This window comes from Schistocerca americana, chromosome 2 (genome assembly GCF_021461395.2).
Source record: "Schistocerca americana isolate TAMUIC-IGC-003095 chromosome 2, iqSchAmer2.1, whole genome shotgun sequence".
Lineage (NCBI taxonomy): Eukaryota > Metazoa > Arthropoda > Insecta > Orthoptera > Acrididae > Schistocerca > Schistocerca americana.
In genome coordinates, this window is record NC_060120.1 from 220,141,481 (window position 1) to 220,155,486 (window position 14,006).

The 14,006-nt window shown below is 46.9% G+C and overlaps 1 protein-coding gene across 1 annotated transcript in view; it reads right to left on the reverse strand.

The window, feature by feature from the left end:
- LOC124593905 (agrin-like) overlaps positions 1-14,006 on the reverse strand; it is a 669,506-nt gene that overhangs the window by 255,201 nt on the left and 400,299 nt on the right. Inside the window, exon 8 of the mRNA XM_047132256.1 lies at positions 4,926-5,105. Coding sequence (XP_046988212.1) covers positions 4,926-5,105 — 180 coding nt within the window. The remainder of the gene's footprint in view (positions 1-4,925; positions 5,106-14,006) is intronic.

Sequence of the window (14,006 nt, forward strand, 5' to 3'; positions counted from 1 at the left end):
ATATATATATATATATATATATACTACTGGACATTGAAATAAGAACACCGTGAATTCATTGTCCCAGGAAGGGGAAACTTTATTGACACATTCCTGGGGTCAGATACATCACATGATCACACTGACAGAACCACAGGCACATAGACACAGGCAACAGAGCATGCACAATGTCGGCACTAGTACAGTGTATATCACCCTTTCGCAGCAATGCAGGCTGCTATTCTCCCATGGAGACGATCGTAGAGATGCTGGATGTAGTCCTGTGGAACGGCTTGCCATGCCATTTCCACCTGGCGCCTCAGTTGGACCAGCGTTCGTGCTGGACGTGCAGACCGCGTGAGACGACGCTTCATCCAGTCCCAAACATGCTCAATGGGGGAACAGATCCGGAGATCTTGCTGGCCAGGGTAGTTGACTTACACCTTCTAGAGCACGTTGGGTGGCACGGGATACATGCACACGTGCATTGTCCTGTTGGAACAGCAAGTTCCCTTGCCGGTCTAGGAATGGTAGAACGATGGGTTCGATGACGGTTTGGATGTACCGTGCACTATTCAGTGTCCCCTCGACGATCACCAGTGGAGTACGGCCAGTGTAGGAGATCGCTCCCCACACCATGATGCCGGGTGTTGGCCCTGTGTGCCTCGGTCGTATGCAGTCCTGATTGTGGCGCTCACCTGCACGGCGCCAAACACGCATACGACCATCATTGGCACCAAGGCAGAAGCGACTCTCATCGCTGAAGACGACACGTCTCCATTCGTCCCTCCGTTCACGCCTGTCGCGACACCACTGGAGGCGGGCTGCACGATGTTTGGGCGTGAGCGGAAGACGGCCTTACGGTGTGCGGGACCGTAGCCCAGCTTCATGGAGACGGTTGCGAATGGTCCTCGCCGATACCCCAGGAGCAACAGTGTCCCTAATTTGCTGGGAAGTGGCGGTGCGGTCCCTTACGACACTGCGTAGGATCCTACGGTCTTGGCGTGCATCCGTGCGTCGCTGCGGTCCGGTCCCAGGTCGACGGGCACGTGCATCTTCCGCCGACCACTGGCGACAACATCGATGTACTGTGGAGACCTCACGCCCCACGTGTTGAGCAATTCGGCGGTACGTCCACCCGGCCTCCCGCATGCCCACTGTACGCCCTCGCTCAAAGTCCGTCAACTGCACATCCGGTTCACGTCCACGCTGTCACGGCATGCTACCAGTGTTAAAGACTGCGATGGAGCTCCGTATGCCACGGCAAACTGGCTGACACTGACGGCGGCGGTGCACAAATGCTGCGCAGCTAGCGCCATTGTAGCTGCTCATTAAGAATAAGGCTATCATTTCGAGAAAGATGTTTAAAAATGTCTAGTTCTTCGAAAATATCTAATCTATGCCCTTTTTTCTCTATGTGCAAAATGCTGATACCGCGAACAGCTTTAGGCGTGTGACCTGTAATCAAAAGGTGGTCGGCAAAAGACGAATTTTGGGTGCTAGTACCATTTTTTTAAAGATGTTCTTTTTATCTGACTGTAAAGCCAAGTCCTGTTTGTCCTCCGCAGTAAGAAGAGCATCTGTCACTTATCACTTCTTTCAGGTCTGGCAATGTTTGTTGATGTGAAAAATGCCGAGCTGTACCATGACTTAGACTCCACGTTGATCTGTAAGTGCGTTCGTGACTGGCTGGTTAATGCAATTCAAAGGTCGGAGGAAGGCAACGGCGTACCATCTCTAACAGGTTCATGCCTAGTAAAGCACTGCGGTATTCGGAAAAACCTTGGGATTGATGACCGATTTACTTCACTACAAAACTGATTTCACATGGAATAATATTCTATGGTAATTCCAGACTTAGACACAAATTATGCGTTGCACAAAAATGTGCAGCAAGAATATCAGATGCCCGTCCTCAAACACGAAGGAAGCAACTGTTTAAAAGATAAAGCACTCAATCAACGTCGTGTCAATAAATTTAGCAACTCCGCTCATCCGCAACACATCAGCGACTGAGGACAACCAAGGAGATACAGCGCGCCTCAAGAAATCGACACCTGCTGGTTGAAATGAACTAATCTGAGGCCGAATGTTTCTTCTCTATCTTTTTGTACATTGCATTTCGTCTGTTAAATTGCTTCATAAGTTGTGAAACTCTTTTACTGTCTTCAGTTAAACTTCAAACATTGTTATTCTGTGTATTTTGTTTCATATTCTTTTCATACGATAGATTTAATCATATGACTGTGCAAACCATTGTCCCCTTCAGCAGATGTAACTTTGTCTCTATTTTAAGTGATAAGGTCATAGAATGCACTGTAGTTTTAATGACATAGTACGTGTTCGTACTACATGTGACGGGTATCTCACTATAACGAAATTTTAATGGTCTGCTCTCTGTAACTTGACATGCAAATACCCAGACCTTATTCATTTAGTATTTGAAAGTGGGAGCACAAACTTTACATATTGTTTCAAACCTTTACGAAACTTTCTCTTGCAGACCCCCCCCCCCCCCCCCCCTCCCGCACAAAATGACGAAAGGAAAAAAAGTTTATCGCTTACCTATATTTTGATGTTCATACAGTAAAAACTACTGCATTAGGCATGACGTTTTAATTTATTACTTCTTTATTACAAACTCTAGGCAACGGCCTTGCTGCAGTGGATACACCGGTTCCTGTCAGATCACCAAAGTACTGTCGGATGTGGCCGGCACTTGGATGGGTGACCATCCAGACCGCCATGCGCTGTTGCCATTTTTCGGGGTGCACTCAGCCTCGTGATGCCAATTGAGGAGTTACTCGACTGAATAGTAGCGGCTCCGGTCAAAGAAAACCGTCCTAACGACCGGGAGAGCGGTGTGCTGACCGCATGTCCCTCCTATCCGCATCCTCAGCTGAGGACGACACCGCGGTCGGATGGTCCCGATGGGCCACTTGTGGCCTGAAGACCGAGTGCTTTTATTACAAACTCTATTCGCAAGACACATCGCAGACGGTATAGACATCATACACATTGGGCTGTGTGAAAACGAAAATGCAGGGCGAAATTCGCTAGAGATGAAAATGTGTGAAATATATTAACTTTACATGAATATAAGTCACATATGCGTTAACGGGTGAAGGTTTCCAAGACCCCTGGATCGAGTTCAGTCAAACTAGATATATTTGTATTAATTACTATCTGGAAAGATATACTGTGGGTTAAGAACCACCAATGTCGTATCGGGATAGGGGTGATATCTTGAAGAGAGAAAGGGGAGGAGGAGTTGGAGAGGCGGAGAGGGGCAAGGAGGAGACGGACGCAGATTGGGGGAGGAGGAGATGGCTAGAGAGAGGGGGATGAGGAGATGGAGAAAGAAAGAGGAGATGGACAAAGACAGAGAGGAAGGAGGAGACGGAAAGAGAGAAGGAGATGAGGTAACAGGCAGGAAGAGAGGAATGAGGAGATGGAGAGAGAAAGGAAAGAGGAGGAGATGGAAAAAGAGAGGGGGGGAGGAGCATATGGACAAAGAGGAGGGGGGGAGAAGTGTATGGACAGAGAGAGGGCGAGGAGGAGACAGAAAGAGGGGGAAGAGGAAAGGGGCAGACAGGTGGGGGAGGAAGAGATGGAAAGAGGGAGGAGGTGGACAGAGAGAAGAGATGGTCACAAAGAGAGGAGAAGAAGACGGATTGAGAGGTGGAGGAGGTTGCCAGTGAGAGGAGGAAGAAGAAATGGACACAAACATGGGAAGCATGAGATGGACGGAGATGAGGAGAAGAGGATGGACAGAGTGGGAGGGACGGAGAGAGAGAGAGAGAGACAGAGCACGCGCACAAGAGAGAGGCAAGAACGAGATGAACAAAGAGATGGGGATCAGGAGATAGATTAGGGAGGGGGGAGGAGGAGAAGATGGACTAATAGAAGACTGGAATACATACATACCCGGGTTACGCCGGATACTTAGCTGGGTTCAAATGGCTCTGAGCACTATGGGACTCAACTGCTGAGGTCATTAGTCCCCTAGAACTTAGAACTAGTTAAACCTAACTAACCTAAGGACATCACAAACATCTATGCCCGAGGCAGGATTCGAACCTGCGACCGTAGCGGTCTTGCGGTTCCAGACTGCAGCGCCTTTAACCGCACGGCCACTTCGGCCGGCGATACTTAGCTAATTATATGTTAACACGTAAGATCGTTGCCACACAAGCTTGACCATGTCAGATCTTATTAAACGACAATGTATATGGTGACACCCTGTAGGAGGGCTGGTGTACGAGGGCTATTCGGAAAGTAAGGAACGATAGGTCGCGGAATGGAAACCCCAGTGAAAATCAAAACTGTTTTTTTGCAACAGTTAGCTAGAATTTCCAGCTACTTATCTCCATAGTCGCCGATCCTACTTAGACGCTTGTCGTAGCGTTGTACCAACTTTCCGATACCCTCGTTATAGATGGCAGCCGCCAGTGCTTTCCGCCAATTCTCTACGCTCGTTGTCTGTGCCAGAATGTTGCATTCCTAGCCAGCGGTTCATGTGAGCAGAGATGAAACTCAGAGGGAGACAATTACCGGCTGTATTGTGGGCAATCAAACATTTCCACTTGAAAACGATGCAGGAGCATCTTCATTGCCCCTGCAGAATGCGGCTGAGTTTTGTCTTGAGGAAGAAAATGCACGACAGTTATGTAATGTTGGCTGCATAGCTTCAGGCGACAACAGGCCCTCGTACTTGGAGGGAGACACTATTGTTCTAGGTATCTTTATGTGCTCCCTGCGTGCTCAGAACTAAAAAGAACGACGTAATGCGATCGACGGGCATACTAGAGACACTGCCTAACACACTTGTGCAAAACTTCATCGGATTTTTACTGTGGTTTCCATTTCGCGACCGATCATTCCTTACTTTCCGAATAACCCTCTTATATGAAGCGTAATGCAGTCCAGAGGGGTGGAGTGCTGACCTGGGGGCGGCGGCGCCAGCGGCAGGCCCAGGCAGGGCCCTGCGTGCAGCACGGCGAGGGGCGGGCTGTCAGCGGGCAGGCGGCACGAGGCTCGCCGCAGCTCGCACTCGCTGCGGTACGTCCGCCGATCCGAGCCGCAAACCGGCGAGCTGCCCTCGGAGCACTTGTGCGGGCACAGACCTGTCACACAAAACACACACACGTCTCTTCATCTTGTCATGGTATTTGAATTACGTAACCATCACGGCACCTCACCTCAACCTCTCCATACCAGCAATATTCTACTGCGTTTCTGTAAAAAAGTTAACATATTTCTGTGACAAAATTCAGATTTGATTTCATTAATGTAGAGGTACTTCGATACAGCGATATGTATATATTGCAATGATATTATACTTATGTGTATTCTTTCTTTTGTCACTATGATATTTGATGTACTTGTAACTCTGATTTTTGGGGGCGTAAGCTGTTATTAGAGAGTCAAGCTTTGGTCGTCACGTTAAAAAGACGCAAATTTTAGTCAGTTTATGAAATGTGAACTTTAGCAGTGAGGAAGATATTTTCAAGTATGTTTTATATTGTGAAGTGATGTTTTGGAACGAGTTACGTGATATTGCAACAAAAGTAATAAAAAAGAAGTGTAGCTTAAATTCGGAGTGCTAATTACTTTCTTACATCACCATTGTCCTAACTTGCAAAAGTTTAATCTTCAAGAATGGTTTATGAAACACATCTATAATACTTTTGAATATCGCAGAATAACACCTAGGCGTCTTTGCATCCGGGCTTGGAATCATCACTACCTAGATTTTCGACGATTGAGCCATGAGTTCACAACGAGACCAGCGTGCGAAACATGACAAGATGAGTGCCTAGTTTATCCATTATTTCAAGAAATGACTTTATTAACTGTGCTCTAATGACACCTGCCACATAATATAACTTTTTTGTTGCCCTAAAATGAAATATTTAGCAGCGTGAGCAACACTACAATCATAATTAATTTTTGACGTTTGTTGTGGTAGGGTTGTTAGAATCTCCACATGTATGCTCCACACCATACAGCCACGCTATTGTAGTTATTACCCAACAATCATCACGTTAGGAACTCTGCCAAATTCGTGGCCTTACAGAAAGAGGTATGGCTGCAAAAGGACGGTTTGCTGGTAATCTTTCATGTAACATCTCTTTTCAAACGAGTGCGATTTCAAGACACTGGTACTCTTGTTGCTGTTGTTGTTGTTGTTGTTGTGGTCTTCAGTCCGAAGTCTGATTTGATGAAGATCTCCAATATTTCTCTATCCTGTGCAAGCATATTCGTCTCCGAATAACTGTCTCAAGCTACATCCTTCTGAATCTGCTTAGAATTATGGTCTCTTCCCTCTAATACTAAACTGGTGATCCCTTGATGGCTCAGAATGTATGATATCAACCGATCCCTTCTTCTAATCATATTGCGCCACAAATTTCTTGTCTCCCCGATTTTATTCTGTACCTAAACATTAATTACATGATCTACCGCCGGCCGCGGTGGTCTAGCGGTTCAGGCGCTCAGTCCGGAACCGCGCGACTGCTGCGGTCACAGGTTCGAATCCTGCCTCGGGCATGGATGTGTGTGATGTCCTTAGGTTAGTTAGGTTTAAGTAGTTCTAAGTTCTAGGGGACTGATGACCAGAGATGTTAAGTCCCATTGTGCTCAGAGCCATTTGAACCATTTGAACATGATCTGCCCATCTAAACTTCACTATTCTTCTGTAGCATCCGATTTTAAAAGCTTCTATTCTCTTCTTATCTAACCTGTTTATTGTCCATGTTTCACTTCCATTCATTACTGCGTTCCATACAAATACTTTCACAAACGACTTCCTAACACTTAAGACTATATTCGATGTTAACGAATTACTCTTTTTCAGAATAACTTTTCTCACCACTGTCAGTCTACATACCGTACTTCAGGCATTATCAGTTACTTTGCTGTTCACATAGCAAAAGTCATCTACTTATTTGTGTCTAGTTTCCTAATCTAATGCCCACAGCATCACCTGATTTAATTCGACTACGTTGAATTATTGTTTTATTCACCATATATCCTCCTTCCAAGATACTGTCCACTTCCTTCGACTGCACTTCCAAGTTGATTTTTGGGGAGGGGACCCAACAGCAAGATCATCGGTCCCATAGGATGAGCGAAGGATGTGAAGGAAGTCAGCCGTGCCCTTTCAAAGGAACCATCTCGGCATTGTCAGAGGCGATTTAGGGAAATCACGGACAACCTAAATCACGTTGGTCCGACGTGGGTTTGAACCGTCGTCCTGACGAATGCGAGTCCAGTGTGCTAACCACTACGCCACCCCGCTCGGTTGCACTTCCAAGTCCTTAGGTGTCTGTGACAGAATTAGAATGTCATCGACAAATCTCAAGACTTTTATTTCTCCTTGGACTTGAATTCATACTCCAAATTTTTGTTTGGTTTCCTTTACTACTTACTCAATGCACAGTTTGAGTAACATCGGGGATATGCTACAACCCTGTCTCATCCCCTCTCAACCATTGCTTCTCTTTCATGTCCCTCGGATCATATAAATGCTTGTCTCGTTGTAAATAGACTTTTGCTCTTTGTATTTTACTCCTCCTACCTTCAGACTTTCAAAGGGATTATTCCAGCTAGCCGGTGTGGCCGTGCGGTTCTAGGCGCTTCAGTCTGGAATCGCGTGACCGCTACGATCGCAGGTTCGAATCCTGCCTCGGGCATGGATGTGTGTGATGTCCTTAGATTAGTTAGGTTTAATTAGCTCTAAGTTCTAGGCGACTGATGATCTCAGAAGTTAAGTCGCATAGTGCTCAGAGCCATTTGAACCATTTTGATTATTCCAGTCAACATTGTGAAAAGCTTTCTTTAAGTCTACAGACGCTGTAAACGTAGGTTTATCTTTCCTTAGCCTATCTTCTAAATCAGTATTATTCATTGATACTCTTAGCGGATCATTCTGAGACCGAAACGGTGAAACTGTTTGAACAGGTACTCACTACTTGAAACCTGGTGGGGAGGCTCAACCTAAACACTTCTTCCATTACGTGGATGATACCATCTTTGCGTTGGAAGACGGCAGAGAGGCCCCGAGTGAATTTCTGCGACACCTGATCGGCCTCCTTCAACACATGTTATTCACGATGGAGCTAGAACATATGGATGTCTTTCTTTCTTGGGCATTCTAATAACAAGAAAAGCAGACGGCAAATCGTTGCGTGATCGATAGGTTGCCCCACAGTCTCTTGTAGAACATCTTTGCCTTAGGAGGGCATGGTTCGCACAGAGATCGGAGGAGGAAGGGAGCAAAAATGAGACCGGGAAGGAGAAAACACTTCGCTCCGGGTGAGGCGGCGGAGTTGGAACCTGACGGCGAGGCGAATAGTGTGCCGGCAATTGATGGCTGATGCAAGTTCGGCAGTTAACAGTCAGCCTCTGACTCTGAGCATACCAGCGATGCCAGAAAGAGACACTCTGACAGTTCAGAACCATTATGTCCCCGGTTGCGGCTGGCTGACTGCACTTGTGGGGCGCATACCGAAGGAAGGAGCGTGCTGTGTGCTTCAGCGACCGATCAGCCATGGAGGCTAACGGCGGACCGCCGCTGTGCTGAAGTTGTGTGGGTGTTCCACGCTGTCCTTCCTGCGTCGTTGTACGGATATGTCTGGTGAAATTCCGATTTGGTTTATCGGATGCGAAGGAACCGAACATCGGCAGTAACCATAGCTATAATTTCCATTTCTTGTACCAGTACTGTGACTGTTCAGTTCGGTAGTTTTCTGGTTATTTCTTCGAGGCTCACGTCCGGATCCATTTCAGACTTCTGGTTATTGATCACGTTTATCTCTAGGCAGGAAAGTTGTGTTCGCGCTCCTATAATACTACTGAATTTTTTTCTTTATTTAATGCTCCAATCTGAATGTTATTTGCCAACTTCGGTCTCAACTTCCCAGTTGGCTGCTGTAAGGCGTCGGGTTTGCGGCGGCGGGAATTTATACACTCCTGGAAATTGAAGTAAGAACACCGTGAATTCATTGTCCCAGGAAGGGGAAACTTTATTGACACATTCCTGGGGTCAGATACATCACATGATCACACTGACAGAACCACAGGCACATAGACACAGGCAACAGAGCATGCACAATGTCGGCACTAGTACAGTGTATATCCACCTTTCGCAGCAATGCAGGCTGCTATTCTCCCATGGAGACGATCGTAGAGATGCTGGATGTAGTCCTGTGGAGCGGCTTGCCATGCCATTTCCCCCTGGCGCCTCAGCTAGACCAGCTTTCGTGCTGGACGTGCAGACCGCGTGAGACGACGCTTCATCCAGTCCCAAACATGCTCAATGGGGGACAGATCCGGAGATCTTGCTGGCCAGGGTAGTTGACTTACACCTTCTAGAGCACGTTGGGTGGCACGGGATACATGCGGACGTGCATTGTCCTGTTGGAACAGCAAGTTCCCTTGCCGGTCTAGGAATGGTAGAACGATGGGTTCGATGACGGTTTGGATGTACCGTGCACTATTCAGTGTCCCCTCGACGATCACCAGTGGTGTACGGCCAGTGTAGGAGATCGCTCCCCACACCATGATGCCGGGTGTTGGCCCTGTGTGCCTCGGTCGTATGCAGTCCTGATTGTGGCGCTCACCTGCACGGCGCCAAACACGCATACGATCATCATTGGCACCAAGGCAGAAGCGACTCTCATCGCTGAAGACGACACGTCTCCATTCGTCCCTCCATTCACGTCTGTCGCGACAGCACTGGAGGCGGGCTGCACGATGTTGGGGCGTGAGCGGAAGACGGCCTAACGGTGTGTGGGACCGTAGCCCAGCTTCATGGAGACGGTTGCGAATGGTCCTCGCCGATACCCCAGGAGCAACAGTGTCCCTAATTTGCTGGGAAGTGGCGGTGCGGTCCCCTACGGCACTGCGTAGATTCCTACGGTCTTGGCGTGCATCCGTGCGTCGCTGCGGTCCGGTCCCAGGTCGACGGGCACGTGCACCTTCCGCCGACCACTGGCGACAACATCAATGTACTGTGGAGACCTCACGCCCCACGTGTTGAGCAATTCGGCGGTACGTCCACCCGGCCTCCCGCATGCCCACTATACGCCCTCGCTCAAAGTCCGTCAGCTGCACATACGGTTCACGTCCACGCTGTCGCGGCATGCTACCAGTGTTAAAGACTGCGATGGAGCTCCGTATGCCACGGCAAACTGACTGACACTGACGGCGGCGGTGCACAAATGCTGCGCAGCTAGCGCCATTCGACGGCCAACACCGCGGTTCCTGGTGTGTCCGCTGTGCTGTGCGTGTGATCATTGCTTGTACAGCCCTCTCGCAGTGTCCGGAGCAAGTATGGTGGGTCTGACACACCGGTGTCAATGTGTTCTTTTTTCCATTTCCAGGAGTGTATATTGAGTGGGTTCATTTCATGTGCCACGTTCTGCATGTACTATTACTGGGGCGCACAGTTTCATCTATTGTCTTATTGGGTGTTTATACTCCCAACTTTCACTGTTTTTTTGTGTTGCTGTTTATAAGGATGGGACCTGTTAATCTTAATTATTAAGTATCTCTCAGTGAGGACTTTCTTTTGCGTTTGTTACTACTATCTTATACGTGGCCGTAATGGTGTTTCAATCATTCTGTTCTGTCTGTCGTTAGTCAGGAATTCGTTAGCCAACTGTACGCGTTAGCTTGGGATTTACTTCTCAGCACCGCTTGGCGGTTAGTTGTTTACCCCTCGCCCAAGTGGTGCAAGTTCGGTTCAATTTGTGGTTGGCAGTCGAACTTCCTGCTCGGTAAGTGAATTAGGAACTGGGTTTAGACTTTGATCGCCTTACAAGTTTCATTTATCTGACTTCATGAATTGATTGAAAAATTATTTTGATTTTCTTGTTGCTGTAATTCTGACTGTCGTGCGGCGGCGTTCGATCTATAGTAGAGGCTGGCCCAATTCCTGTACTAAATTCTACATCTACATCTACATCCATACTCCGCAAGCCACCTGACGATGTGTGGCGGAGGGTACTTTGAATACCTCTATTGGTTCTCCCTTCTATTCCAATCTCGTATTGTTCGTGGAAAGAAAGATTGTGGTATGCCTCTGTGTGGGCTCTAATCTCTCTGATTTTATCCTCATGGTCCCTTCGCGAGATCTACTTAGGAGGGAGCAATATACTGCTTGACTCTTCGGTAAAGGTATGTTCTCGAAACTTCAACAGAAGCCCGTACCGAGCTACTGAGCGTCTCTCTTGCAGAGTCTTCCACTGGAGTTTATCTATTATCTCCGTACGCTTTAGCGATTACTGAATGATCCTGTAACGAAGCGCGCTGTACTCCGTTGGATCTTCTCTATCTCTTCTATCAACCCTATCTGGTACGGATCCCACACCGGTGAGCAGTATTCAAGCAATGGGCGAACAAGTGTACTGTAACCTACTTCCTTTGTTTTCGGACTGCATTTCCTTAGGATTCTTCCAATGAATCTCAGTCTCGCATCTGCTTTACCGATGATTAATTTTATATGATACTAAAATGTAAACTTTCACGGCCGGAAATATCATGTCCATTATAATTATCCGGGCTGTTATGCCGTGGTCGGTTGATGAATTCTGAGGTGATTCCCAACGTTTCGTCTCCGACTGCGGGAGACATCTTCAAGGGGGTCCGTAGCTTGATGGAAGGTCCAACACACACACTGGCTCGCTACTGACTGTGTGTGTGTGTGTGTGTGTGTGTTGGACCTTCCATCAAGCTACGGACCCCCTTGAAGATGTCTCCCGCAGTCGGAGACGAAACGTTGGGAATCACCTCAGAATTCATCAACCGACCACGGCATAACAGCCCGGATAATTATAATGGACATAATTTTATATGGTCATTCCATTCTCCTAATGTCTGCTCCCAGGTAGTTTATGGAATTAACTGCTTCCGGTATATCAATTCTGTATTTTTTTTTGTTCATTAGGCTACCATCTGTGCTTCTTTTGGTGACGCTCGGGTGTAATCTGCGTGGTTGGTAGAACAGGCACAGCGTCCGAAAGCGGAGTCACGTCAGCGCTCGACCGAACGGAGAGCAGGGTGCAGGTGGTACTGCACCACTTAAGGTTTCCGAGCCCACTACTCCTTTTATGGCAGGTCGATGAGTTTATTTGTGCCTTAATCTCCTTTCAATTTTTTAATTTCCAGCTCATGTAAATTGTCGAGGTGTTACTGGCTAATTTGCCAATTAAATAATTACTAGAGCTATTTACTTAACCGTGTTTACACAAATGTGGCTCGGCCTAGTGAATGGTTAATGATCTTACTCCTTGTATGCACTATTCATTTTTGAACGGACCAAACACTTGGAGATTTAAGATATGTTAATTTCATGGAGGTTCTCGCTGACTATTTGTACCATTCTGGACGTAATGCTTAACATCAATTTTGTGTGCTTATTGCTCTTGCTTGCCTTGCCCACCTCCGCTATCCGGCGGTATAGTAATGTACTTATATGCAGCTTATTTGCGGAGTATACTTCTATTTTGGACCGTAAATTTTAAAGTTCCTTTCCGGAAAGAGCTTTTAGCTCGTTTATTGTACAGTTGCAGCTTTTATTATTGTATTTAATCTGTTTTGCTATTAATCAATCGGGTATATTTTTATGATTGTAAAATTTTCCGTTTCTTAGCAGTCAATATCACTGGAGGTGCTTTTCCAATGTATGTTTAATAAATGTAGCTTAGTGTGTACTGTTAAAATAAACGGAAAGTCTCCCTTTGGCCCTGTCGTTTATACCACTGGCAGCATGACGCGGGTATTGCGTATCAGACCGTATAGTAGGACATGCAGTCTACAGAAAAAAGAATGTGCACTGAGCTGTACCATACAACGAGCGCCGGTGCACTGTTCTAAGGACTCACGTACACAGGACACGTGCTACTTGTGATTAAGGACCTCCCTGCTGCGCTGCAACAACTTAGAGATGTTTCTTTAATGTGGCACCTGCAGCATATATTACGTCACAAGGGGACATTGTGCAGATAATTGGTAGACAGTAAGCTGCCTGATATTTTACTTTAGTATATAAACTCATGTCGGCTTTATTGTCTTCATCAGTTTAAGTCTTGATGTTTTAGATGGACATACGTCAACCTTGCGATGTGTTCCATCAAAATGGGTACAGCGGAGCGCAGATTAGAGTGTGCATTATAGAAAATGAGTGATACAGACATCCGCAGAGAATAGCTAAAAAAGGAAGGGTAACTTGCCTTCAGCCACCATATTGGATCTCCCCAGCCAAAATTGCGAGAATCCTCGGGGAAAACGACATCAAGGTCATCTTTCGACCACCACCAAAGATATGTTCGGATATGGAACATACGTTCAAAATTGAGGAAACAATAATGAAGTGCCGAGTTTGTGTCTTTTGTGCCAGCATCTTCAAAGAATATATCGAGATAAGCTTCCATGGGAATCTCGTCAAGAACGATGAGAGCTACCAGTTAATTTCAGCATGGAACGCGGGGCTAGAAACTATGCCAAGAACGCACCCAGCAGCTAAGGCTTCGTGGCTTTGCGCAACACTGATTGCACCGAGAGTCGAAAGGCGGTCCACACCCTCCACCATAGATCGCTGGACCACGGCCCTGGCGCAAGGCGTGCGGAGAGACTGCAACCGCTGAGGCATACACACCGAGGTGACAAAAGTCATGGGACAGCGATATGTACATATACAGATAGTGCTAGTATCGCGTACACAAGGTATAAAAGGGCAGTTCACTGTCGGAACTGTACTAAATTGATCTATTGAAAAGGTTTCCGTTGTGATTATAGCCGCACGACGTGAATTAACGGACTTTGAACACGCGATGGTAGTTGGAGCTAGACGCATGGGACATACAGTTTCGATAATCGTTAGGGAATTCAGTATTCACAATGTCAAGAGTGTGCCGAGAGTACCAAATTTCAGGCATTACCTCTCACTACGGCCTTCAAGTTACGACTTAGATCAGCGTCGTTTGTGCCGAGTTGTCAGTGCTAGCAGACAAGTAAGATTG